The sequence below is a fragment of the Drosophila suzukii genome, chromosome 2L, assembly GCF_043229965.1.
Source record: "Drosophila suzukii chromosome 2L, CBGP_Dsuzu_IsoJpt1.0, whole genome shotgun sequence".
NCBI lineage: Eukaryota > Metazoa > Arthropoda > Insecta > Diptera > Drosophilidae > Drosophila > Drosophila suzukii.
Window position 1 is genome coordinate 20,566,599 of NC_092080.1, and position 27,960 is coordinate 20,594,558.

The window sequence follows — 27,960 nt, forward strand, 5'->3', positions numbered from 1 at the left end:
TGTATGTACTCATCAGAATTTTGCGAACCCAATCACTTTGAAGTACAGTTAATCAAAGGTAAAAAAAGAGATTTGGAATTAGTAATAAAAGATCCCTTAGATCTTCCAGGCTATCACCGCTCTTCAAGTACAAAGTTTACAATTTTTATTTTGTATATTATTTAAATAATATGTATTAATTGCAAATGGCACACATATGTTCGTGAATTTTTTTTAAGTACAAACTTTTGTTTCGCTGATCATTACAAAAGGTTTTTGTGTGCTGTGAATCATATTTGAAGAAATGCACAGAGTACATTTAATACTTTCGTTATGTTGTCTGCCAGCTCAACCGGCGGAGGTGGTCCTCTCACATGGATGGTAAATAAATATCGCCTTAACACATACGTAATAGAAAAATGTACAAAATTATAATCAAATTGTCGATTAAACACACAGAACAGATAGTACTAACTAGAAGACGTTTTAAAAACTACAAAGCGAGTGTTAGCGGAAGGCACGGTATACACAGAGTTGACTTGTCCGGTTGGACAAACGGGTCACAAGTAGAAAAAAAGGGCTGGTGCGCCCCGTCTTATAACTAAGTTCCATAATTTACAACACACTTGGGGAGGAAAGAAGCTCCCCCTAAACGCAATACGCCGCTGGCACCTCGAAGATGATATTGCCCTCTTTGTGATGGAAGTTTGGAATCTCCACATTTGACGCCGCCTCCACCGTAATAGTACGGGCTTTGTCCTCCAGGCGGCAGGCAATATTATTGCTCACGTTCACACGCAACTCGGTTCCGGTGAGGCTGGAAAGGAATAATTTAAATATCTGCACTTTGTAGCATAAGGCGTTATACTCACTCATGGTACTTCTTGCAGACAATGCCCACAAGCTCGCCAATGCGATCTTCCTTGAGGGGAGTGTACTCTCCCTGCAGGGAGAACACCAGATCCTTGTTCTTGGGAGAGTGGAAGACGATCAGTTGATCTCGGCCAGGTGTTACGCTTATGGAAGTCAACTGTAATAAAAGAATTGGAGTAAGTTGATTTTAACGTGTAGATAAATGTGTAGGTACACTTTTATATAAAGTTTAAAAACCACTCTGGTTAAATTTTCTAATATTTTGAAATACTATAAAAAACTATGGTCATTAGATACAAGCTTCAGCACAAATTTTCCTTATAACTATCATACTACACTTTTGAAGCATTAGAAACTTTTTAAGTAGGTGAAGAAAGTACAATAGATTTGGCAACGAGAAAAACTTCATAGGAACAATATGCCTTTAATCAAAAACTATTTGACCGCATATTTTTGTATATTCTAATATGCATATTCTAAATATAATATACCGATAACAACATCTGTTATAAGGGCTTTAAAGTTTAAGCTTTAGGAAAGTTAAACCAAAAATGACATATATTGTTAATCAGGAATGATAATATTTTGTACCCACCTCCCTAATTCCAATGTGGCGCTTCATATCCTTGAACTTCTTCTTGACGCCTTCCAGTTTGTAGATGGTGGAATCTGTGACGATGAAGGCGCGATCCGACTGTTTGTTGTGATGGTTGAACTTCTTGGCAAAGGCGGAGAAGAGCACTTGGCGGAAGGACTCCGCGCCGGCGACTCCTGTTAGGTTGTTCCTTATATTCCGCACGCTGGTGTTGTAGGCTTCGTAACCGCTGTTGTCCAGCGAGTTGGCCAGGTAGTCGCCCAGCCAGCGGCGCGTTTGTCCCCAGTAGGGTCGTCTTCCGGCCAGAGCGGTGGCGGCGATGATCTGGAGCCGCAACTGGGGCCACTCGTTGCGAGGATACTTGCGCAGGATCATGCAGGCCCGCCAGAAGTCGAAGACTCGGTGCAATTTGGCCTCCGCCTTTCGTCCGGCGAGAGGGGGCTGTGGCCACTGGATGCTCTTGCCGTAGTCCCGCATCTGCTTGGCGTTCCGGAAGCGGTTGGCCAGCTCCTGGACATAGCTGCGCAGCTTGTAGGTCTTGTAGGCCCTCATGATCGTAATGGCCGCCTTCATCTTCTTGAAGTTCCTCCTCACAATCCATCCGCGCACCTGCTTCTGCAGCAGGGTCACGATGTTCGGGATCATCTCGTTCCGCTGCTGCTCCAGGGCAAACAGGGTGCGCGGCGAGCGGATGAAGATCTTCGTGTGGCCGTACTTCACATCCTGCGCGAAGCCCTTCTCCTCAATCAGCACCCGGACTCCATCCCGATCACTTCCGGCCCGGAAATTGGGCCACGTGTACTGCGAGATCATCTTGTAGCGCAGCAGGAACTTGTCGTAGCGCTGGCGATGCACGAATCCGGCTCGACGGACACGCAAGTTCTCCAGGAGTCCGAGGTACCGCACCTGGTGCTCCACACGCTCCTCATCGAAAACAGTGGAGCTCTTGATGTCATTGGGCTTGATGCAACGCACGTAGAAGGGCTCCTTCTTCAGCAGAGTGACCACAAGATCGGCCATGGATCGCTGGAACAGAGTGCCGGCTGTCAGTGGCCTCTTGGTGGTTTTCTTGATGTCCTGGGCTCCCTCGGGCCACATCTCACTGAGGTTAGCATCCTTGGAGTTGTGCAGCAGGCGCTTAAAGTCCTGGTACAGCGTGTCCTTGTTCTTCTCGATGAATCCGTTGATGTTGTAGATCACATCGCCGGCATAGTGGGTGATGCGGAAATCCTGGCGATGCTTCAGCTCCTTGTCCGTGGGCTTCAGCTGGCGACTCGTGTAGTGGGGATGCTTGCTGAGGTTCTTGTCCATAGCCCCCAGGAGCGTGTCATCCGTCACATTGCCCACGCTGAGACAGGCCTCGTCCATGATGGCAATGATGCCCTTGTGGGGTTGCTCTACGAGATCGCAAATGATCTGGAATGAAGGAGAAACACTCCTGGTTTAAAAATACATTCCATATCCATATTAAGCTAGAACTCACCTTGTTGTTGAAGTAGTCAATGTTGGTCCATTCGATGCCCTCCCGCTGGTACTCCTCCTGCTCCTGCTTCAGCACCAGTTCTGTAAGGGATTAGCCATGTGGTCAGGACATTCCACCAATTAAACATCCATATCACTCACCTATGAATAACTGCTGCAGCTTCTCGTTGCAGTAGTTGATGCAGAACTGCTCAAAGCTGTTCGAGTCGAAGATCTCGAAGCCGTAGATGTCCAGCACTCCGATGACCGAATTGAACCTCGCCTGCGTTTTGCTGCCCCGGAAGAGGATCGCCCTGTTGATACGGGAGATGATCCAGGTGAAGAGCCGGTCGTAGATGGCCTTGGCAAGGGCATCCTTTCCGTACTCCGCTTGCGTGGCGTTGTGATCCTTCTGCATCACATTTCCGCCGGCGGCGATGACCCTCTTGGTCAGTGCCGTGGAAAGCTCGGATTCGGTGACATGGAGCAGCTTGGCCGTGGACTTCAAGTGCTGCTTGTTGCTGATCACCAGCTCATCCTCAATGGCTGCAATTTATAACCGCAAAATTAATCAATGTTCTTGGGAGAGTTAAATTCCCTTTTAGAACTCACTTTGGAACTCTACATTTCCCAGATGCAGGACGGCTGCAATCGTCCGCCAAATGGTCTGCACCTCATCCGTGGAGAAGCCCAGGGTCTTGAAGGCGTTGCAGGTGCCCTTGTAGTCGGACTTCTCCGTCAGGATGTCCATGCTGCCCTGGTTCAAGTAGTGGTACTTGCCCGTCTCCTTCTGCAGTTCATATTGTCGCAGCTCGTTGTCGCTGGCACCGCGAAGTAGCTAAAATGGATGAGTCGGTTGGTTGGGGGTTTTAATTAAGCCATTCCAACTATTCTAAATTAATTCAGCCTGGTCTGTGCCACATGTCCGTATCCATGTCCCAAGAATTTAGCACAGCAGACAATTAGCAGACGTGTTAACCATAATTGAACTTCCGTTTCCTATTGTGTATTCGGAATTATAATTTCTGCAGTCTAGTTTGAAAAGTGTTTCCTACAGAGCTTCCATGTAACTATCATTTTGTATAACTAAACTATTTAAATTATTGTACTCAGCGTATATTATTGTCGATTATATCATCTTAGATAGCTGCCTTATCACTTGAGTAATAGGGTCCTCACAACTTTTATAGATCTTTAACGTTGGGAAAGGCGTAAGCTAAATAATCAATAAAAATCTACATGGTTATCAGCGTTTTTACAGGTGTGAGTAAGGTTGAGTATTGTTTTTTAAACGAAAAAGTACCCTAGGTAGTCGTAAATTATATCTTGGCCAAGTGGGGAATTTATGACCGGTGCAGTCGGGGTGCTAAAACATTTTATTTCGTCGTTCCTTAAGCAAGCATTCCATAATACGGCCCAATATTTATTTTGACTCAATTCGAAAATAAACAACATTCTCAGTTCCGATAAACCCAAATAGCAAACTGTTAGACTCTAACAAAAACCAGATCAAATATTCAATTTGATTAAGTGTTTCCAGATGATAAATGCGCTAAATGTGTTTCACATTGATCGAATACTTAGGAAATCGCGATCAATTATCACCTCAACAGGTTAAATTGCCCAGATCACTGGGTGGGTTTATATATAGTAGGTGGGTGCCGCCTTGAACAATGAACAAGCGATTGAATTGTGACGTGATGGTTTTTCTGCTTTATTGGATGAGTCCTGGTGTGGCGAATGCTATCATTCTTAAGTGATATCATCAATTCCGAAGCGCCAAGACAGTGGGTAATACAAACTAGCTTGCCAGCTGTCAGCGAGCTTAATTAAATTTATGAAAAGTTTTCGTCTTTAAGATAATTGACACAAGAATTTGTTGTTTTATGAGCCCTGGTAAAATTATCAAAACCAAATAACTTCGACATGTGTCATAAACATAGAGAAATATAAGGCCAATCAACACAAGTACATTTAAATCTTTTTAATAAAACAGAACTTTAAAAAGTCGACCTCCTTTTCCATTGTTGTATGTGGTTTTTCCTGTCAATGTTTTATCAGTTACAAAATGTCTTACTCATCGAACTTGCAAATAATAACGTAATATTAATAGCAAGGCGTATATTACGTATGTTCCCCCTCATAAAATCGTATCAAATGGCCTCAACGCTCATTTAAAATACCCACAATTGTTTACACTAAATGGGGAAGGGCCGCACCTACAAAAACCAGCGACAATAACTGTCTAACCAGCCGAAAAAAGCATCATCACGGCACAACCTGACACCCCCAAGTAATTGACGCCCCACAGCAGGCCCCATCCCCTTTTGGAAACCACCTCCCGAACACCTATCGTCACCTGGCACGCGTCACGCTGACTCACTTGGTAAATAATCATGTACCCAATGCCACACACGAATAGTTCACCTGGTCGTCCCACTCACCCACTCACCTGGTAGAAACTGTGGAAGTTCCGCTCGCCCGGCTGCTGCTGCACCACTCGCGACTTCTCCAGCAGGTAGTTGGTGATGATACCTCCCACGGGATCCGCCTTGTAGTCGAACTCAATGTCCATGTACTTTCCAAAACGACTGGAGTTGTCGTTGCGATTAGTTTTAGCGTTGCCGAAGGTTTCCAGGATCGCATTGCTCTGGATCAGGACGTTTTTAACCCTGGAATTGTGAGGGGATAGTTTTTATTATAACCTTCCATTTCTACGGGGTCTCATCTCTGGGTTTTATAAATCTTTTTTTTTTTAACTAACCACCGATTCCCGTTTATTATTAATCTCTCATTTCTAATTTATATCTCCTTTTTTACTAACCACCGATTCCCGTTTATTATTAATAAACTTAATGAACTTTGGATATCTTGTAATGGGTTTCTTTTGAATTGGATGATTAAATTTATCAAAATACGTCCAAATAAACTTGAATATTTTTAAGAAGTGTTTTTTTATTGAGGGCAAGATTATAATAATAGCCTCGTTAAAACTAAACCGACATAGTTAAAAACGCAATCATGCACAATAAATACCTTCTTAATGCTTCATAAATTCCCCTTTGTTCCCTAAGCAAAGTAATTTGGAAAATGGCACTCGCCCTAATCCCCCAAACTATAGTAAATGTCGGTTTAAATTTCACTCGAGGCACTAAAAATTGGCAATTTAGTTTGCCATTGTGTTTTGGGCTTGGTCGTGGAGGTCTCGGCGTTTTATGGAGCGCCTTAAACCTTAACCTACGCCCAAGTGATAAAAGCTCCTTGGACAAAGTGGTTGGCCGGGGTGGGCAATTAGTGGGGCAATTAATTTGGCAACTTAAGCTGCAGTCCGGCACTGATGTCATCCGGGGTCATGGGTCACGCGATGACCATGTCAGCGATTATAACCCATCTGGGGAATGCTTAATTACCAGGCGCCCTGTACCCAGGCTCCCTGAGAGAGAATTCCGTAGCGCATTTGCATGCAACACAATGGCAAATGTGAGTAGTTTTCTCTGGTACCGACATTTTATAGATTGAGGTTCGGTTCGGTTCCCATTGTGTGGTTCACAGTATTGTGATAAGGCCGAAAGCGTTCCGTCAACCTATGCATGCATATATGCTGCCCCGGCTTGGTGTCTAAATTGATAAACTAATTTACTATGTAATCAGTGCAAACTGCTTGGGAAGCGCTGAACTAGTTAAACATATTCGCTTTACCTAGTAATTAGGGCTATTAATTTAATTTCGCCTGACATTTAGCAATTAAAAAAGAACGGAGCTTTTTCCATCTTGCTGGCGTTTCCTAATAGGGCTTTGCATTTGCGGTAGTTATATGAAGACTAATTAAAAATGTTCGCTGGTTCATTAAATGGTTTCTTATTGTTCAAGCTCAGTATAATAAGTTCCTATAATAACATCTATTACTTACCTTTCGATTTCGTTCTGACCCTGGGCATTCGTCACCGCCGCAATGTACTTCATGATGATCTTGGAGGCCTCGGTTTTACCGGCACCGGACTCGCCGGATATCAGGATACAGGTGTCCTGCTGACGCTGCTTGAGGACCCTATAGGCGGCATCGGCGATCGCAAACAGATGGGGGGCATTCTCGAACAGTTCCCGGCCCTTGTACTTCCGAATAGTCTCCGGGCCGTAGATGTTCATCTGTTTATAGGGATTCATCGAGACGCACACCTCGCCGATGTATGTGTAGATGGACCCAACTTGGAATCTGGAGGAGAGAGTAATGGATGGTCGCTCATTAGTTGATGCAGTGTGTGTTAGGAAACGCATTTCCCGCAGATTACGAAATAGATTTCGACGGGTTGGAACTAACTAAAAGAAATGCTGCGCGGGGAAAGTGAGTGGGAGTGACAGGTGGGAAGCCACCCCCCGTCGATGGCGCCTGTAGCTTTCAATTCGAAAATTGCTTTTTCAACATACGCGGAGATTCGGGTTTATATGAGATACCTGCTCCGCATGACGTCGGCGATCAATTTAATTGACCGATGTGGATCAAATTTTTGATCTCTTTTCCGACGTTTTTGATTGACTGAAATAGGGTGCATATGTGGATGCATTTATAGTGTTCTCAATTTGTAAGGCGCCAAAAGATTGGGTATAAAACTTTGCTGTGTTAATAAAATGCATTCGGTTCGGTAAGTGGGTCACTTTGAATAGATAAACAATGAGATACATTCAAGTGTATCGAGAACTGAAATAGTCTTTTTGGAGAATCTTTTAAATAGTAAAGGAAAGTTCTCGACAAACAAAAATATATAGGTGCTCGGTGTAAAAGAATTACATTCTAAAGTATTTAACAAAATACTTATGGAGTTATCAGTCGACAAAATAAGATAAAGATAGTGATTTTTTGTACTTGAGAATATCTATTAAACTATATTATTCTAGATATGTGTTTGTTGTAATAGCTTTATAACTTTCATTATAATTGATAAAACATTCTTACTCCCATAACAATAAGGTTAAGTATAATGGGAAATTTTAAAGTTAACAAGGTTATTATCTAACTTTGATTATACGGTTGTGAATGGTCTTGATTTCACTTAATTCCAGTGCTGTCTCAGTGAACTCTTTTAAAGAAAAAGTGAAGCGAATTGGATGCAAATTAGTTGTTACAGTTCCCGAGAAAATTACCCAGACTGCCCCGAAAGTAAGAGTTACACCATTACCGGACTGCAAATTACCCCAGATGAGCCACATAACCAAAGTCCAGTCCAGACTGTGCAACAAGTATTACAAAACCCATGGACAGAGTGTTTTCCCAAAACGAAAAGCAGAAATGCGGAGACCCGAAATGAAGCACCTAATTACCAGACAAAGAAACGGAGAAATGGTTAAAACCAAAGACCAACTCAAACTAAGCCGAAACAAAACAGCCAACAGTTTTCGTTAGCCCGAAATGAGGGAATGAAAACGATTAAAACAATACACTTAATACGCGCATTTGTTTGTATTTATGTTTTGGCTGCTGGTTGGGGTTTTTGGTGCCCAGTTCCCCCGAACACATGTTTTTACTTAACTTTTCAGTGCTTATTTATAGATGGGGGGCTGGCTTTTCTGCTTTCCTACTTTCCGTTTCGTTTTGTGGACTGTGTGCTGCCACTTCTGTTACTTTTGCCGCCCAGACATCTGGGTCAAAAGTGTGACAGGCGACAAATGACTAAACGCCGAACCACTGAACTCCAGCCAATGTCCAAGAAAGCGTTTAGCACGCTTTTTAACTTTGTTTTGCTTTTTGGGGCCATCATTATGAGTTGCACTCAGCGGCAAAAGGGCAGGCAGCAAATGGCAAGCCTCTTAGCGAAAAGAAACCCAATCCGAAAAGATTCCATCGGCGTGATTTCTATGATTTCTATTTCCCCCAGAACCATATTGACACCATGTGAAAGGGCGGCAGTGAGAGAGTGGGGGTGGCAAGTCGCCCACGGGGCGCATGATTGACATATCGTCAAAATTTGTTTTTGGCCCGCATGACCAACCACTCGCCTTTTGCGGAGGAGGGCCTAAATGAGGCTATAGAAATTGTCAGGCATTGTCAGGTATGTGGTATGTAATTGTCAAAAACTCGTCTAGGAATAGTAAAGCTGTTCGAAATGGAATCTGTCTTAGGTTCAAATGATCGGGGTCATTGGTCCGGAGGTGTATTCATTATAATAATGAAAAACATTTGAACACTTCGTTTAAATTCCACTTCCATTAAATTATTCATATATTAACAGGCCTTGTTGCTTTACAAAGGAATCGAATATTATATTTAATATTTTACAGACAACTTTCTTTTCTAGAATTATAATACAATAAATGTGTTATCTTTCAAAGTTCTGACTCATAGCAGTCAAAAAAACCCAAACTCGCTTATCATTCCAGAACTCCTCGCTGCACCCCATTTGTCATATGTACAATATAGTTATCTCCTTCTGTTCTGGCCCTCCAAAATACAACAAAATATTTTTATGTTATTTATTTACTCAAGTGCCAACACATGATTCTTCCCCCTTTTTGGATTCTCCATCCAAAAAACATACATAAATTAAATATTCTCGCTGGCTTCGCACATTTTCATGTTCATTCTTTCGCGCACTTCATAAACTTGACTTGGTTATATTCATTATAACGATTGTCGCTGACTGTGAGTGTCTTTCTTTATTCAGAGCCAAATGACGTAATCAAGATAGAGGCAAAAAAAGAAAACAAATATATCGAAAGTCGTCTATACGAAATTCCAATACACAGCAACAGTTTGTTTTGATGCATTGTACAGTGTTTGACAATTTTGTTTTACACCGATACTTCGACTATAATTACTGACTCATCTTCCTGAAACTGAGCACATGGCATTGGCATCCAATATTATTCAATTTAAACATGTACCAGTAAACAAATTGTTGGCTTAGAGCGCTAACAAGTTGACTCAGCGTCGGCTACTCTAAGTGAGATTTGCATATAGCCATTAATAATTTGCAACGCCTTCTCGCGCCTCCCGATGAATCATTTGATTCTGAAAATCCTACTCCACCCCAGACGGAAAATCAATAGACCAACAGTGCATTTTTCATGGGCAGAGCAGACGGCGTTCGGAAAATGTTTGGTCTGAGCTGACGTCATAAATTGGTCAACAAACTTGGCTTTTAGTGGGTCAATGTTTTTATTTGCCTTAATAGGGGTTTGTTTATTTTGTTATCTAATTGAATTTAGCCGATTTATTGGCTGTTGTATGAAAAGCACTTGGAGATAATGGGATTGTAATGGAGAAGGGAGAAATAAATATAACTATATATCTTTCTGCAATTAAAAGTCGTTCTAAAAGGGAAGTGGTATAGGAAATAAAGAATTTCATTTTAATTTTTCTGATTCTTTTCTTATCTTTCCATTATATAAATAAAACAAGAAAGAACGCTACAGTCGACGGCCTCGACTTTTAGATACCCGTTACTTAGCTAAAAGGAATCGAGGGAGATGGATATATGCATGCAGCAAAACGCTGTTTCCGAGATTGCACTATTTGCTTAAAATTAACTTTATGAATTTTGGGCAAGCCGAGTGCCAATGATAATTAGAACAAAATCCCATTTACACTTTTACACAGTTTTGAGCCCTGCATAAATAAACTAGCGATGTGCGAGAACCTCAAGAATCTGCAACGAGTCCTAACCTTCTAGCTTTCATAATTTCCGAGATATCAGCATTCATACGGACGGACAGACGCTTTCTTCTACCTGTTTCATATGTAGTTTCCGCCGAAACTAGTATACCCTTTTACTCTGCCAGTAACGGGTATAAACATTAAAGAATAATGGAAACGACTTTCCGCAGATTAAGAATCGTGTGCGATGATAGGTCAAATCCCCTCGCCCATTTTTGAAATGCTGCCAATAATCGCATTCATGGGAACCACATCAGAGACCCGACCAGAAGAACTGTTCCATCTCATTATTAAAATCATTTTCCCTGCGCCGATTCGCTCCTGTCTACTGACCATCTGCAGAATTTTCCCGAGAGACTTTTCAACGGCGCTCCTCTTTTTCCTACGCCTCGTCTGCTATTTGCCCCTCAATTTGCGCATTGCACAATTGCATCTGGGCCATGCCTTGGAATTAACTTCAATTTACACCAGGCCAATCAATTAACAGGAGCAGAACTCTGAAAAGTCTGGACGGCGGGCCGCTAAAGATTTGTGTAAACGAAATGCAGATGCCACTGCATTTTCCCTGGACTGCTCCTCCAAGCAGAAGTTATTGCAATGTGAATGACAAACATTGCCGGGCTCTGGGTAAACAAACAGAGCAGGAATTCTACGGCGTCGTCTAGACGGATAATTCTACGCTTGCTCTAAGACGCTGCCCCTTTTCCACTTTGGAGGAGGTTCAATGGTTTATGCTCTTCTTCCGAGAATTTGCACATTAACCAAGTTTATGGCATGGTAGAGAGGAAAACACCGGCAGAAAACTGGCCATCAAATCGCAGCGGTTATGTTGGGTAAATGATTTGATTTCCGTTCCGCTATCAGAAGTGCTTATCTTGGGGAATGGGCTGCTTTGATAGACCCTTATCGGCTGAAAGCCCTCGCAAGGTGAAAAAGAGGGTGAGGACTGGGTGAGTGTTTACCCCGGGGCAGATGAAAGACTCTCTTTGAACTAGGAGATCCAAGACAATGCAACGGCTCCTCTACAAATAAACAGACAATTTCTGATTGCAGTCGGAAATCCAAGGAGCGTTCTTCAACAGGCTTTAATAGCTTTCTTCCCCATGGAAAGACTGTGAATTGTTTACGTTTTCCGGGCTCTTTAATATTTTTCCTCATAACAAGGGCAGGGGAATATCACACGGCTATCAGCTGAAAATGTATAAATAAATACTCGATATACAATTGGCAAGAAAAAATATTGACGGGTATAATGGGAACCTAATCCAATGGAAGGTCTCGCCGCGACAATTGCGTAACCAAAAGTTCGCTTATCACCTTGGCAGTAAGTATTAGCCATGGCTATCGAACTATACTATAGGGACCTATATGGAAACGGTTTTCTGCGACAACTTCTGGCACTTTGGTGGAATTGTGCAATCTTATCGGGCCTTTGGCGCTGCTCAAGACCCCAGTATATAAGTAAATATAAAAGAAGGTATGTATATTATGTAGCGCCAAAGTCGTTTTCAGTAAATGGAAATCTATAAAAAGTGGGAATTTTTTCGATCTTGATAAATAGGCAGTATCAATTTTGGCTAGCCGATAACACCGTTCGAGTGTCGCCTTTCAGTAATTCTTCAAGTGAAGGTACCGCACAATTTTAAAGTTACTGACTAAGCTGCAGCTCTCTTTGGACCCATTATTTGTAGTTTAAGTAAAATTGTGCCTATGGGATTTTTGTTAGTCCATAAAAACAATCTTAACTCTTTATACTCAAGCTGAAAGCATTTTGTTAAGTGCAGTATTTATTGCCGCCTGTGGAATACTAAAATCTAAGCCTTGGCCAAGCCAAAAAGCCAATAAAATAAAATCAGTAGAAGTATGAGCACAGTGAGAAGCATTTAAATGAAAATGAAATGCAGTTTGTCGTTAGCATTGAAAGTGGATATCGTCATGTCTATGAATCATCAGCTTGTTGGCTGGAACTGCTGATATTTTATCACACAATTTTTGAAGTAGCTAATGGGAAGACCCACTTTGAACTCTCAAGAACATTGGTTGAGTGGGTGTTCTTTGATAAGCTTTGAACACTGATACAGATTAAACTAGTCCCAACACTTTTGATTATAATTTTATAAGACAAGAGACTAGAGGTCACTAGGCTTTCTTTGTCAAAAAAAATATATATAATCTCTCAAATGTATACCTAATTTTCCTATAGCTGCTATAGCTCATGACCACTGTTAGCATTTAGTTTACAATTACTTGTTAGCATTATATAAATAAATAAATAAATAAATATTTTGTTGTTAAAACAAACTCATGAGATCCTTTACCTTGTCACAAAAATAGCACTTTTCTTGATGTCAAAAAAACCAATCTCTTATTAAGCCCAAAAATATTATTAAAAATTTATAGCCCCAATAAAAGTTTCCCCGGAGAGAAAAGTTCAACGGCAGTTCATGGAAACACCAGTGCTGTATACACTTGATCCACCCGAAATATATATAGTAGGCCAAATAAATGCGTAAACAAGTGGGGAAAATGAAAACAAAACTTATCAGGCAAATAGGCACGAAATGGGGCACTCGAAAGTGATGCATGGGAGCCAAAGGGTCAAAGGGCAATCAATCAGGGATTTTATGGGGCTGTAGGCCCTCCCGTGAGGACACTCGACTTAATGACAGTCGTAAAACGTCTCCTTAGCCGAATGCCGCGAACTTGGATTGCGGCAAACAAAGATCTGGTTTGTTTGGGGATCGGATCGAGGAAGCATTTCGGTCGATTCGGGGCAAGTGAAACAAGTTTTCTTCCAAACACATTTTTTTCGTCTTCTATTTTGTGGGTGAGTCTCGGCCAAACTGACGCCATCAACCGGTTCGTATTTTGGCTACGCCACGGAATTTTTTTTTTCAGATTTCTCATTGTGGACTTGAGTATCTGCAAGATACACAGAGTGAGTCAGAGCAAATGCGGTGGGATTAATTATATTTAATTTTTGAATAAAATATAGTATTCATAGGGTGCCAAATAAAGTGTGTTGTCATCCGCCAGTGCAAAACAAGTATCCAAGTAGAGTACAAAATGCAGCCATTTCCCATTTGATTGATTTACCCGCACGATGCCAAATGAAAGTGAGTTTATTTTACTGGATTTCATTTATTTCTTTCACGTTTTAGCGCATTTTCCAACTGCGTGTTCGCTTTTCTCGGGTTTTGGCGCGTTTTTGACCCTCAATTCGTTGGGGGTTTCCTCATCTTGGTTGGCTCTGAGTTTTCCGGCTTTCCTGATAAATATTTATTAATGCGCAGCAAAATGATTTGAGTTATGTTATGATTATGCCGAGTTGTAAGGCATGAAAATCGTGTTTGATATTACAGGCATTACTGCGATTATGTAATTAATCCAATTTACACAGGTTTATTTGCTTGCGATGCTTTGGTAAGTGGGTTAACGCATCTTTGACAGTAACTTTAATTACGGTCTACAAATGGCTTATGCAACCGACCAATCAACCAGGGGGTTTACCATCTGTGCGTAGACATCCGATTTTCCGTCAGCTCGCTCATCAATTTCCTTTTCTAATTTCAACTGACAGCTCATTCAAGACGAACACATTTTTTGGCTTATCAAAGCCAACCAATCGTAATTGTGATATATTGTCTGACTGTGCTGAACAATTAAATATATTTACTTATAAAATGAATCAGTGCTGGATTCGTACCACCATTTATTTTTAGGCATTGCAAAATATTTAGGAACAGAGAAACCGAAACAATCATTAAAATATCTGTGGTTATTTAGAGCCAAACAGTGCCACCGAACTCATTATCATAAAAGTCCAAGCGAAACATCATATTTCCACAGATTTGTAAACCCCTGCTTATCAGTTGAATAAATATGTGGACTCGACAATGCTGTGGCGAGAACTTTTCCCGATAATGATCGCTTTTACATGAAAGTTAGCGAGCCATGCGAACCAGCGACCCGGGGAAATAGATGGGGAGATACTCCAAAGGAAGCGGTTGCAACAAGTTGTTGACACTCGGAGTGAAATGAAATGATATACGGTCCATGTGGGTTGTACTGCGTGGCTGTCGGGGGGTTAAGGAACTTTACATAATGGTCATGTAGACCACGAAGTAACCACCTGGAACCACAATGCCGGCCACACAAATATTGACACTCGAATGGAAGTTGATTTGGAGTGGGGCAGTGAGACAAGCATTTCACTTTCATAAATGTTTAACTTAGATAAAGGTAGTTGATCTAAAGAAGATCTGTTCTTATGAGCACTTCAATAAGAATGTGGTATTTGTTTTACTAGTAACTTTATAAAATAAAGCATTTACATTTATCTCCTTTCTCTAAAAGACCTCCCCCATTCCCAAAATACATCTCACTCCATTCTCAAACTGAATTAAAAGGCCGCTAATGAATGCATTAAAAACCGAAAGTCATGGCACAAAAAGAAGTGTTTAACACTCTAAATGGGCATGCAAATGGGTCCATTGAGTGCGCTCTGGAGTGGAACCGAAAAGCGGTCGGAGTGGGTTAAATGGGGGAGATAAAGTCGGAGACGTAGAGCTCGGGTTTAATTGAAACGCCGATAAGCAAATCCAGTTTAATCAAGTCGGAAAAGCCAAGAACAACCGCAACCAGTTTTTCTGCGTGGCAATCGATCAAAACAGAAGCCTTGAACTAGACCAACAACTTGTGGAAAAGTGGTTATTAAAAGGGGAGGAGTTCGGGCCATGATGGGGGGTATTCGGAGAAGTAAACAGAGGACAAGGCCACCAGAGGAATCAATAAGAATGGTGGACAGCGCCAGTTGGCAATATTTTGCTTTTACTTGGAGTGCTTACACTTTTTATGAGAATGTTTTTTTATGGGAAGTATTGCTAGAACTTGGATCATATAGGCGGAAGTCCCTTGACGCGATGAAAGAGTTTTTAGCTGAGTAACAAAACACGATGAATCATTATCAGCTTTATTTATAAAAATATCCAAGGTCAGACATTTTTATTTTGATATACACAATGTATATATTTTAAAACGTAAACATTTTTGTTTAAAGTCTAGCAAAAAAACATTCCGTAGTTAAAGCACTCTTTATTATTATATTTTAATGTTTAAAAAGAAATACTTGGGGTCTTTGGATCTATATTTTTAAGTGGAATATACTTTCGGAAAATGTATGAAAATCATTTTATTTATTTAGAAGATTTCGATCTTATTGAGCAATTTAATGAGAGGTGATTCTGCTAATATATTTTTCCCGGTTTATGAAGATTTGTATCTTTAGAGAGTTTCTTACCGTTTTCGCAGGTTATCCATGAACTTCTCCATGGACACATGATCCAGGAGGACGAAGTCCTGCACTCCTGCTTCCCGTTGCAACGCCATGGTGTCCTTTGGTCCTTTTTACTTTGCTCACGAGCGGAGAATTGAGAGTTCGGCGATCGAGAGGGGTTGCTTATTGCCGGCTGCAAGGGCAAAGGTGAGAGTTAAAACTCAGGTAAGAACGAAAGGAACATCGCGCAGAGACAACACACACCGAAAAAGAAGCCGCGTTCACTTGGTTTTTGTTTTGCTTTTTATATTTTACTTTTCTGTTTGCCTCGCCTTTCGCGTCTCGCTTCGAATTTTAAATATATATTCGTCTATATATTTTTTTCGTGTTGTTGCTGCCAAGCGATTTTTATGTTTTATGAGCCAAATTTGGCCGCTTTTGCTGATGCGACGAATAATTTTCGCTCTGACAACACACACGGCGACGAAATCGGAATCGGGGTCCAACGAAGAGCCCGAGATCAATAAAGAATATTTCTGGGCCGATCGATCGCTCCCAATTGGAATGGAGCAGGAAGGGGGAAAGATCGGAAACAACAAAAATAACGAGAACTCGATCAGGAACCACTCTCCACCTCTCTGAAAACCGCAAGTTTCGCGACGTCTCCCGATATAAACATTTATTTTAGGATCTCCAGCTAACGATTTGCTGCGATCAAAAAAGATCTCTGATCGGTGTGAATAGTCCGGAATGCAGCCGATAAGTAAGCTTGCCCACCTGGATTCAGTTTCGGCTTTTTAATAATAACAAACGGCCGTCGGACAACCGCGTTCGACCGGATCCAATGAAATTTGAAGAGGGACTGCGGGTAAACTTTTGAAATATACTTGGCGTAACTTCTCGTCTGAGAAATTGCCTAAAGTGTGCACTGCACCAGTGGTTCATAACTTTGATAGCGGCCTAGCGAGGACTACAACCGAGGGTCCCATGCTCTTGTCCGTTACTTACATTTCACACTGCGTCTTAAAATTTAAACAGTGGGAGTCCGCTGTTGCGTGGATGTGAAAGAATATATGCAAGCTAAAGCGTTACAGAAAATGATTTACTATTATTATCTAAGTTATTACTATGAATCTGAAGTGATTTCAAGGAAGATTGAAGTCATCCAGCCTCCAGAAATTAAAGGATCACTAGCTGAGTCTAAGTAGCCATGTTCGTCTATCCGACGTCCGTATAAACGCAGAGATTTTCTAAACTATAAAAGCTTGAAAGTTTGGAATAGGCATGCAGAATCTAGAGAACGACAAACGCCACCACAAATAATTTTAGAATTTATAAACAAATGTCATTTCTATACTAAAGTCTGGAAACAAGAAAAATATTTTTATTTACAAGCCAGATTTGTTCAAGTAAAAGTAACGGAAAAAAATTAGTTGAGAATACTTGAAAATATTTTGTTAAAAAAATAATGCAAGTTGAACAACTAACTTTTTATATTTAATAAATGAAGAGACTAACCCCCGAAATTGGCGAAAAAATGATCATCAATGCAACGCGAATTCTTAAGAAATTACATGTAAAAAAGTCTTGGCGGTAAGCCATGGTTCTCTTGTAATTGAATTTTAAAGTTCCCGGTTTTCTAAAACAGTACGCTGCAAATGACAATCAAAGCATAAATAATATTAAAAAGAGTTTTTGATAAATTGAAATCAAGAAACATATTTCGTGGCTTACAAGTTGTTATTTCTCCCGCTAATTTCGGCATATTCAAAAACCGCCGAGCGGTCACACTTTTCCTAACTCACCGCAAACAGCTGTTTTATGGTGAAAACAACCGTCGCCCTCGTAACATTTGATTTGTCTGAAATCGGGATAAAATGAATAAAATCACGCGTGCCTTCATCAGCGTCCTGCGTCAGAGTAGCTCCTCCGGCGGCACCAACACCCTCCTGGGCCGTCAACTCTCCTACAAGAGTGATTTATCCCTGGACAAGCTCTATCCCAGTTCGCGGCTGCAGATCTACACGCCGCCCCCGCCGGTAAGTGGATGCAGTGACTCTGGGGATCACCTAATTTGACCTATCTAACCCCCAGCCCCCTGCAAGCGGCGACAAGTTCAACGGCTTCATTCCCATGGATAGACTGGAGGTCACCTACAGCCGGAGCTCGGGACCTGGAGGCCAACACGTGAACACCGTAAACACCAAGGTTGACGTGCGTTTTAAGGTGGCTCAGGCTGACTGGATACCCGAACAGACGCGTCAGAAGCTGCTCAAGGTGCTGGCCAACCGCATTACCAAGGAGGGCTACTTCTACATCAAGAGCGACCTCACGCGCTCCCAGCAAATGAACTTGGCCGACGCCCTGGAGAAGCTGCGCACCATCATTCGTTCCCAGGAGCCCTCAGAAGCGGCTCCGCCCAGTGAGGAGACTCTGGAGAAGCTTCGACGGCGTCACGAGCGAGCGGCCCGCGAACGCCTCCAGCTGAAACGAGGTCGCGCCCAGGTCAAAGCGGATCGCCAAGGACCCAGCGGAATAGACTTGTAGTTATTATTGAAATTTGTTGCACAGAGATTCACATTACACATAAACACATAACTAAGTAATGAAGTCCATTTCGGGTGTTCACTATTACCGATTTGTAAAGGATTCGACTTGTTATACCCTCTGCTAGAGTATAACAACTAGTTAATTGGCACTAATAATATTTTAGTTTATACAAAATCTGTGAAGGAGAAACCCGGAGGGATCTAATAGTATTCTAGGGCAGCTGCTCGTCCACGCGAGCCGGCGTGACTGTAAATCGCTTGGAGCTGGGCACTTGGATAACTGTTTCCTTCGCTGGATCGTTCTTTCCCACTTGCGAGGGCATGCTGGCAAATCGAGGACGCTGCAATGCAAGAATTAAGCCACTAAGAAGGATAGAGCTCCGACTGTGTGATCCTTACCGGTTGTGTTACCGGACTCAACTGAATGGAGACTTCGTGACTCCTTTGCGATGGTCTGCTCACAATGCTGTGGCGCTGGCGTCGTTCTGCTGGAGGTTGACCACTCCCTGCTCTCGACGCGTACAGCTGCTCCAGGCGGTGAATGGTGGAAAAGCCGGCGCCGGGCGGCTGCATTGAGAAACTGTGTCGGTTGCTAAGCGGCGACCATGTGTGCTGGTAGTTCGCCTCGTCCAGGCGGCGCAGGAACTGGCGATTAAGCGAGCCCAACGCCTGTTGATCCTCGGTGGGCAAATTGGCCATTAGCTCGTCCAAAATCTCGGACTCTGTCTCCACTTTTCCATGCCGCGCCAGCTTTATATCGTGCTTCCAGAACTGTTTGTTCTTTCGCCCAATCACCGGGGCGATCTCCTTGATCTTCAGCACTAGGATGCCCATAAGATAGACGCACAAGACGTTGGATAGTGTCAGGCACATGCTAATGCCGCCAAGCACGGCCAGTTCCTTGGCCTGGTTGTCCGAGTAGCGTCGCGTCTTGATCACATCCACGTAAAGGGAGTCGTCGTTCTCGAAGAACTTGTAGATGCATGCAACCGCCCACAGGAGTCCTGAGTTAACTGCCGGCGGCAGCAGAGATGCGGATATGGCCACGCCCACTAATGAACCGATGTTGCCACCCAGGATTCCTATAGCAGCTGCCGCTCCCGATGGGATTGCCGTGAAAACCCCAACGATCAGAGAGTGCAGATCGCAGCGGGAAAGCATCTCCTCCGTGAGCCCTTCGCCGATTCCGTACTTGTGGTCCGTGGTGCACACGACCAGTCCAAAGAGGAAGCCCACCAGGGTGGCGGTCAGAATGCCGATCAGTTCGTTTAGCATGCCCAACCGACGAAGCGATCGGTCCTGAATCACAGTTCCGAAAATAGCAGCGATTATCGGTCCCATTAGTGGAGAAATAAGCATGCTGGAGGCCAGAAAAATCGTGCTATTTTCCACCAGACCAAAGCTCGCCAGAACTCTGAAATGGATAGTTGATATGACAGGTGGATTGTAAAGTATTGCATATCAGAAAAGGGTAGACCGCAGATCTTAAACAAATGTTGTACAAGCTTTCAAGTTATAAGTAAAGTTTGTAAGCAAGATTATTGAATTTGAAAAAAGAAAATTTATATGTTTAACATAAACAGGCAGTAAAACTGAAGTTTAAATTTGGTTAGTTCCAATTTATAATGAATTTAGTCTTCATTACATTTTTAAGAAAGAAAAAAAATGATTGGTTTAAAAAATTGAATCTAAAGTACGCCTTTTAAAAATATTTTAAAATTATTCTTTTAAAATCGGACTAAAAAATCAAGCTTTCTTTGTAATGATATAAACTTGTTTAGATTGGCATTATACCATAGAAAGTCTTTTTCGAAAGCCCTAATTTAATGTCATGTTGGTTAAAGATAATTCTTACGCTGCTGATACGAGTAGTATACAAAAATCAAAGGTAATGGCCGCATCCTGACGAACATCTCTCAATATCTGGGCCACATTCAACCGGGATCGCACAGAGTTCATAAACCGATTCCAGATGCCCTGCTTCTGGGCATTGAGGTACCTAGAGAATGTAAGCTCTTTAGATTTGCATGGATTAAATTTCCACATTTTAAAATATTTTACTCGGTGCTAGAAGGCTGGTCTCCCTGCTCCTCCGAAGCCTCGCGCTGCATGAAGGATCTGTGGGCCAGGCAGCCGACCACGGACACGGCGGATCCCTCCCGATCGCCGATGCCCCATTCCTGCAGAGCCTCGTACAGATTCTCGTAGCGCTCGTCAAAGTCCATGGAGAAGCTGATGTGATAGGCATTCCCCTCCAGACTGGGCAGCCAAACGGCATTGGGTATGTGATATTTCTTCAGGATCTGGCGCAGCACCTGCTCCTGGGCCGTGTCCAGAGGTAGGTCGAGGAGCTGATCATGGGACGACTGAATTTGGATCCTTGGCAGGGGATTCTGTGGCTTGTGGCTTTTTCTCTCCGGGGATTCCCCGATCCGAATGGTGGAGAGGCTCTCGATCGTCGAAGATCTGCTAGCACTTTCGGTGGGCGTGGCTACCTCTCCGTTGACCACCTGGACGTAGACCTTCTTCAGGCGCTCCTCCTCCGCCTTCGTGGGAATCGTAATTGTGAGGAGCACGGCGGCTGTTCCCGTCATCGTTGCGGTAGGAAATGACTTTCTGGGGCTTGTGTTTACCTCACACTTTGTATGAAATCGATCTACTGCATGATCACCCGCACTCACACGTGGACAAATGGACGGACCCGGCGATGCAACTGCACTAATCTTCTTTATACTGGAAGTGGGTGAAGCGGCGCTTGTTATTGCCGCCACTGATAACGGTTCTTGGCTGGGTGCTGCTTCTCGCCGATCTGCCAGTCACCCGGAAGAAAGCCCACTGGCCATACTTAGGATCTTGGTGGAATGGAGCTTTTGCGACTTCCCGCTCTGATGCTCATTTTGAAATCGAAGTGGCCCGTTTTTATATTAATTAGTTCGTGATCGGATTATTCTTTTTAAAATTCTTGAAAGGATAAGTATTAAAAAACTTTTTTATTTCAACTTTGTTCTCTATATGTATACTGTGAAAATATAAACATAAGCAGACCTGTTCTGATTTTAAATTTCAAACATTTTTTGGAATTTCAATAGACTTTAAAATCGGTTTTATGGAACTGGAAATACTTTCATCTGCACTGTTACATAAATAAGATGAATTAAAAAACACTTTTCTCAAAGCAAAATGTGAAACTCGAGTTTAAGTAATACAGGCCTGAAGAGTCGAATTTATCTCCATTATTCCTTGACTAAGAATTCGCAGTCTATTGAATTAAGTATGTATTTATACGAGTATAACCGCAAATATAACCGATTTATGTTTTTACTAACTTTGATTATGTTAATATATCTAAGAATTATATTACCAAAAGCAAATTTTTTAAAGCAGTCATTTTATATATTTTAAAAATCTTTTATAGAGCTCTCCCAAAATGTTAAAATGTTATACTAAATTACCGATGCTAGGAACTCTTTTTTGTTTTCAGCCCGTCCAATTTTCCGGTTAAACAGCTATCCAAATGATAGGCTCTGGTTAAAAGTAAGCCAGATGACGGATTATAATTAAGCATTTATTGTCGCTAATTAAGTCGTGAGTTCTAGTCGCATAATAATAGGTGAGAAAGCAGTAATTATAAATATACTCAAGTTATCGAAGATGCTACAGAATAGATTCCACATATTACAACATCCCATATATTTAAGTTATAGGGCGCATCTTCTACATTGCGTTATTGTCGTAAAATAATTCACTCGCATGAAAAGATTATATAATCTTATTAAACATTAATTTCGTGCCTTCGGTTGCACTTGAACGTCGGCGAGGTTCAAGTTTGGCTAATTGAATGCTCACGGCACGCGTGTATCTGTGTGCATTTCTATAGATTCGAGAGTCGCAGCCAATTGATAGATCATTTGTATGCAGGTGAGATGGTGTCATTCTCCAGCACGACAAACAGAGAATTTAAATACATCCAGTGGCGAAGAAACAAACTTTATTTGATACAAAAACATCAGAGCTTCTCATATGTACAGGCAAACGCAGCGAGAATGGAAGTGTGTATGCCACTAAAACTGACTAAACAATAGCTGAAATTGCACTTAACAAGGTTTTTTAGCAGGCTAAAAACAATTAAAATGCGTATAAGAGGCTATCAACTACACAAATGCAGATGCAACTACGTTTGCGATATATATGCTTACGGTGTACAAAAGTGCAATGCTGACATGGAATGTGCTTCGGAAGGATCTCCTAGGCTGTATGATCTCTGGTGCCGATTATCCCCGGTTTCTTCCTCTCCTAGACTAAGTCGACTCGTGATTGTCTTACAAACTAATTAACAGCATATTGGGCAAAAGGCAAGGCTCAAACACAACTCCGTTGCAGCTCCTAGAAGCGGATCTCGTTGCGCTGCACCTGGTCGTACACCTGCGGCGTGAGCAGTTCGTATCGCCCCTTGGAAGTCTGGTAGTACAGCGAGTCCTTGATCACGTTAGGATCGTAACCCTCCTTCTGCAGGTCCACCTTGCGCAGTTTGAAGGTGCCTGTGAGGTCCACCTTGGTGAGCAGTCGAATGATCTGGGGACGTGCGTAGGCGGGCAACACCTTGGCCAAGTTACCGGCGAAGACGTCGAGGTCCAGCTCCCGTTCAGGATCGTAGATGGCGGCCATGCCGGCCCTTCCCTCGGTGTGCGGAATTGTCACGCCGTAAACCACGGTATCCTTGTACCCAGCCACATTGCTGACCTGGGCTTCCACCTCGCTGGTGGACACGTTCTCGCCCTTCCAACGGAAAGTGTCTCCAGTGCGGTCCTTGAAGTACAGATATCCCTTCTCGTCGGCCACGAGCAAATCTCCGGAGAGGAAAGCCATATCACCGTGCTTGAATACATCCTTTACAATCTTCTTGGCAGATGCCTTTTCGTCAACGTAGCCAAGGAACTCGCGAGATGGATTTCCCTTCACTATCTTGCCGATGAATACGCCTGGCTCGTTGGGAGCGCACAGCTGGCACAGGCCATTCTTGTCCCTAATGGGCTCACCAGAGTCCGGATCGGCGCGAATGATCGAGATCGGGTAGATCTTTGGCAGGATGCGCGACACGAAGCCAATGGCGCCCACCGTGTTGTCGTGGTTCATGATGTTGGCATTGCCCTCTGTGGCGCCATAGAACTCGCCCACCTTGGCGATGTTGAAGCGCTTTACGAACTGCGGCCAAATCTGCGGACGCAGCCCGTTTCCAAAGACTAGGCGCACTCGGTGCTTCTGGTCATATTCCGATGGCTTAGTAGCTAAAATGTAGCGGGCCATTTCTCCGATATACTGACCAATCTGGAAATCACAAAGGCCGAGTTAAAACGTGATTTAGCAGGCAATAAATCCCACTTACTGTTGCATTGTACTTGGCGCAGTCGGCGAAATAGTTGGATGCCGAGAACTTCTTTCGAATGGAAACCGTAGAGCCGAAGAGCACCGACTGACCCATGCACATTATGCCTCCAGCGGTGTGATACAGAGGCAGGGGCGTGTAGAAGACGTCGTCCTCCTGGAAACCCATGGTGTAGTGGATTCCAGCAGCAATAAACAGATACCTGAGAATAACCATGGTATTGATACATAATGAGCAATAATAAAGATAATACCCACCGGGAGTGAGATATGACGGCAGCCTTGGGCAATCCCGTAGTACCAGAGGTGTAGATGTAGACGAGTTTGTCGTGGTGGTTAACCTGCGTCTTGTTGGGCTTCTCACTGCTGGCAGTGGTGAGCAGGGCGTTCAGGTTCTTGGCCTGCGGGATGTTCTTCTCAGTCTGGGTGTTGTTGTTCTCATTATTGAACTGGAACAGGGTAAGGCTTTCGGGCAGATCCTTGGCCACATCGGAAATCGCTTCGAGGAAGTCCTCGCCGTAGATTAGGGCCGAGCAGTGCGCCACAGTGATGCTGTGCAGCAAGGAAGGACCACGCAGGTTCGTGTTGATCAACGGAGTAATCACGCCGATCTTGGAGAGACCCAACCAGGTGGCCACGTACTCGGCGCGATTTTCCAGCAGAAGGGCTACCACATCGCCCTTCTTGTAGCCTTGCGCTTGCAGCACATTTGCCACCTTGTTGGAGTGATCGTTAACCTGGCGGAAGGTCCAGCGCTGAGTCTCGCTGACTACAGCCACCTTTTCCGGGTGGATTCGAACATTACGCTCAAAGACTTCCGCTACGGTGTAGTTGAGCCGCTCATGACGTTTCGTGTACCTCAAGAGCTTGATATAGGCCCAAAGAGCCCTGAGCAAAGAAAGAAATTAAAATTTGGTAATCAGTAAGATTCTTTTAAAAACTCGGTACTTCTTATGAGATTAAACAAATTAAATAGTCATTTCAAAGTTAATTGAGTAGTTTTCTTAAAATGGAAATATAGATAAATAAGTTGTATTAACAAGGGGCATTACTATGGGGCATGTCTACTTAAAATTAAAAATCCCTTTTAATTATAACTGTTACAAAATTACTGGTAACTAATAATATTGGTCCAAATATTGGTATTCCAATTTTATATGTCTAAAAATCCACATATAGATAATAAATCCAACGAATATGTTATTTTGTGTTGAAGGGAAAGTGGTTGATAAGGTACAAGTCGAGGGTAGTACCAGTACCGGCAGTATCTGCTCTCATCGATCGCGTGTTTTATGGTTAGTGGTTGGGGCCTGTAAAAACAGACCACAGAAATCGAAGCTCAACAAGCGCAACAGCCGTGATGCGATAAAGCCAGAGATAAAACCGCCTGAAGTGGCTGCAATCGAATCCGAACGTGGTAACCTAGTCCGACCAAGCGAACCACAAATTAATGACGTTGCTAAATACAAGCTGAGTAATGAAAAGTTCACGAGAAGGTCGATGGTGTAAAAAATCGTATATGTTTTGCAAGGCCTCTCAGATTTTGTGGAAGAAAGCTTCAACTGAGAAAATGAATAATAAATGAAATGAATAATCGGACTACATATAGCTGTACGATTGAAATTTTCCAACGTTGGCCATCTCCTATTATATCTTATCTCTAAAGAGGATTATTGGATTTACTTGAAACATTTTCACTTGAACAATTACTAGTGTTTGACCTAGGTATCAATATTGAAGAAGCTATCAGCCAAGTGAACAAATATATGTACATACTGACCCAAGTCAGATAATGTTTATCACTGCGTTTATGGTTATCGAATGAGAACTATGAAACTTTAATTCTTTGTTATATCATGTAAAATAATATTATATTAATCATGCGTATATGAGTAGTGTTACGCAGACCATGTAAAATGCAATTCAGGTATTTACGGGTGTCGATCGACCTACGAGTAATCGTACTGCGGCAAAGTGCAGCAGTCGGCCATTGACTCTCAAGATATGGGATCCATTTGACACACGACGTAGCATATGCCGACAAAAATGGTGCCTGAACATTAGGACCCGGGCACTAATATGCCCATATAAGAGTAGGTCAATTTGTCTAATTTGTTTATCCCTGACAATATTTTTGTAATTATTTGATAATAATTGAAATTTGCAACCATTTCTACTTGCAAATTTAGAAGAGGAGTTCCGGTCTGAAAGCCTTTTTAAAGCACTCAAGGTACAGAGAGATTTGATACGGTAAGTATGTGTGAGGTATAACAAATACAAATCGTTCGTTTCCCCGTGGCAAACATAGGCCGCAATAGTTCGATGGGCCGTATATTAGAAAGGGGAAAAAACTTGCACTCGACTTGGGACTCGACCACATCGACGATCTCAATTTGAATTCGCTTTGCACCCGTGCGTACTTTGCACCGCGGGCAGGGCAGTGAAGTGTCGATAAGATTGCCGGCTAAGCAGTTTGCTAGCTTAGCCGTGTATTTATAGGGGTTTAATCAGGCCTTATGACCCCCATCGAGTGGTTTGTTTGGTATTTTTGGAAAATCTGCACATGTTTGCTCCGAGATAAGTCTGCTGCCGGAGCCAAAACTTCAATACGTGGCCAAGGTTGACTGGTCAGACTTAAAATTGATCTTAAGAATCTGTTGTGAACGCATATACACGAAAGAGTACATATGTATATACGAAGCAAGTAAAGTCGAAACCAGTGTTGGCCTTGGCATGGAACTTGATCTGCTGTGTGAGACTCACTAAAGCACAAAATGCTTAGCAAATTAAATTTTGCCTTCTTCTGCTGAGAAAAACTTGGGGTTTTTAGCGTTAAGCTTAAGTTTTTAGGCAAGTTTAATAGTCCAGAAATATTTACGAAAATTGATTGTTATACGTGAAGCATTGTATTAAAGCTCTTAAAAGATATAGAGGTATACAAAAATAAGTCTTTAAACGCTTAAGGGGAAAACATTTAAAATAAAATATATTTTTTATAACCATATACGGCAGTAAACCTAGTGAAGAATCGCAATAACAGTGCAGTGTTTAACTTTTTTTTTAAATTTTTCCCTTGAAGGAAACTGAAACTTCCGACAATATGAATGCAGAAGAGTTGTGGCTTCCGCTATTTTATTTAAATCGCAAGGTATTGTATTCCTGCTTCCGATATTTATATTTAAAGTTTTTTTCTTAGCCTACAAGTAAAAAATTAAAAGATGGGTTTAAAATTAGACTGGTCCTTAAAAATACTGTGCTTTGGAAATTTTCCCTTGTACAAAACAGCAAATAATGCCCTGACAACCCTAGAAAACTCGAAAATTAGAGACGGAGACGACACTTCCGCCATTTTAATTGCTCAAGCTTCGTCTTTTTGGCGTACGTTTTCAAGAACAGATCGGTTAGTGTGCCAGTAGTCTTCCGCCTGACGCACTCGATCGCATCGATTAGTATGCGCGGAGGGTTTCGCTGGGCGACGATCGTACGAAGTCAATGGTAAATAAAAATAAAAGCGAGTTTGTTTTGGTTTTTTGGGCTGGGCGACCTTGAACCTGAAGAAGTCAATAAACCTCGTAATCGAGTGGCAGAAACTAATAATTTCCGCAGACAATTCGTCATAATTGTTATCATTTCCCCATGAAGTTTTCTCTTTTCAGTTTTCCTCCAACAACTGGAAATGGCTGCAGCAGATGGCGACCTAAATAGATGGAAAACGAGTTTCTCTGTGGTTGAGGTTTTGAAACCAAGGGGCGAAATGCGGGGAACAAAGTACTAGTCTCGTACTCGTATACTCGGCTGATTTTCAGTTCTCTGATACTCTAATTGGACTCACAAAAGAAAAGCCCAGAAATGTTGTATTGAAATGCACACCCCTAGGGGGCGGTATTGTAAACTTATCACCGACTGTTTCGGGTACAGTGGGCCCTCGCTAAGGATCCCCCCCACTCACGTCAGATCGCGGGTAGAGGTGGCACCCGCTATGTAGAACCAACGCCATCCGGGTTTCGTCAGCAGCAGGGCGACCAGTGCGACGAGCATAGCAAAAATCCAGCCCATTGTGTGGAGCGTGTAGATGACGCAGGCGATTGCCAAGCCGAAAGCGACCGTTGCGCAGAAAAACCGAAATATGACTAAAAACCGCTGGCGTCGTCTTCGCTGTCGATCGTGCGATCCGTAAGTTATCGACTTTCGATCGGCC

The 27,960-nt window shown here is 42.6% G+C and overlaps 4 protein-coding genes across 5 annotated transcripts; 1 reads left to right on the plus strand and 3 right to left on the minus strand.

Annotated features, from left to right (window-relative positions):
- Nucleotides 1–122: 122 nt before the first annotated feature.
- Nucleotides 123–16,762, minus strand: Myo31DF (Unconventional myosin ID). Of its 2 annotated transcripts, none has more exons than XM_017089815.4 (10): nucleotides 16,609–16,762; nucleotides 15,856–16,024; nucleotides 6,819–7,121; nucleotides 5,361–5,580; nucleotides 3,521–3,746; nucleotides 3,071–3,454; nucleotides 2,931–3,010; nucleotides 1,448–2,863; nucleotides 852–1,009; nucleotides 123–796 (listed from the first exon to the last, which is right to left on the minus strand). In XM_017089815.4, the coding sequence occupies exons 2-10, from the start codon at nucleotides 15,942–15,944 to the stop codon at nucleotides 628–630; spliced, it is 3,045 nt and encodes a 1,014-aa protein (XP_016945304.3). In that variant the 5' UTR covers nucleotides 15,945–16,024; nucleotides 16,609–16,762; the 3' UTR covers nucleotides 123–627. The 2 variants fall into 2 exon arrangements, with proteins under 2 accessions (XP_016945304.3, XP_016945305.3); XM_017089816.4 differs by lacking the exon at nucleotides 16,609–16,762 and adding an exon at nucleotides 16,096–16,559.
- Nucleotides 16,763–17,635: 873 nt separating this feature from the next.
- On the plus strand, nucleotides 17,636–18,433 carry LOC108021613 (large ribosomal subunit protein mL62). Its single transcript, XM_017090412.4, has 2 exons — nucleotides 17,636–17,870; nucleotides 17,926–18,433. The coding sequence occupies exons 1-2, from the start codon at nucleotides 17,709–17,711 to the stop codon at nucleotides 18,376–18,378; spliced, it is 615 nt and encodes a 204-aa protein (XP_016945901.3). The 5' UTR covers nucleotides 17,636–17,708; the 3' UTR covers nucleotides 18,379–18,433.
- LOC108021612 (uncharacterized) lies at nucleotides 18,368–21,173 on the minus strand. The gene is made up of 4 exons (XM_017090411.4): nucleotides 20,442–21,173; nucleotides 20,236–20,379; nucleotides 18,780–19,794; nucleotides 18,368–18,721 (listed from the first exon to the last, which is right to left on the minus strand). Exons 1-4 carry the CDS (start codon nucleotides 20,972–20,974, stop codon nucleotides 18,593–18,595), a joined length of 1,821 nt encoding a protein of 606 aa, XP_016945900.3. The 5' UTR covers nucleotides 20,975–21,173; the 3' UTR covers nucleotides 18,368–18,592.
- A 1,173-nt stretch (nucleotides 21,174–22,346) lies between these two features.
- Fatp1 (Fatty acid transport protein 1) lies at nucleotides 22,347–27,936 on the minus strand. The gene is made up of 4 exons (XM_017089386.4): nucleotides 27,712–27,936; nucleotides 24,021–24,650; nucleotides 23,764–23,965; nucleotides 22,347–23,705 (listed from the first exon to the last, which is right to left on the minus strand). The coding sequence occupies exons 1-4, from the start codon at nucleotides 27,816–27,818 to the stop codon at nucleotides 22,764–22,766; spliced, it is 1,881 nt and encodes a 626-aa protein (XP_016944875.3). The 5' UTR covers nucleotides 27,819–27,936; the 3' UTR covers nucleotides 22,347–22,763.
- Nucleotides 27,937–27,960: the final 24 nt, after the last annotated feature.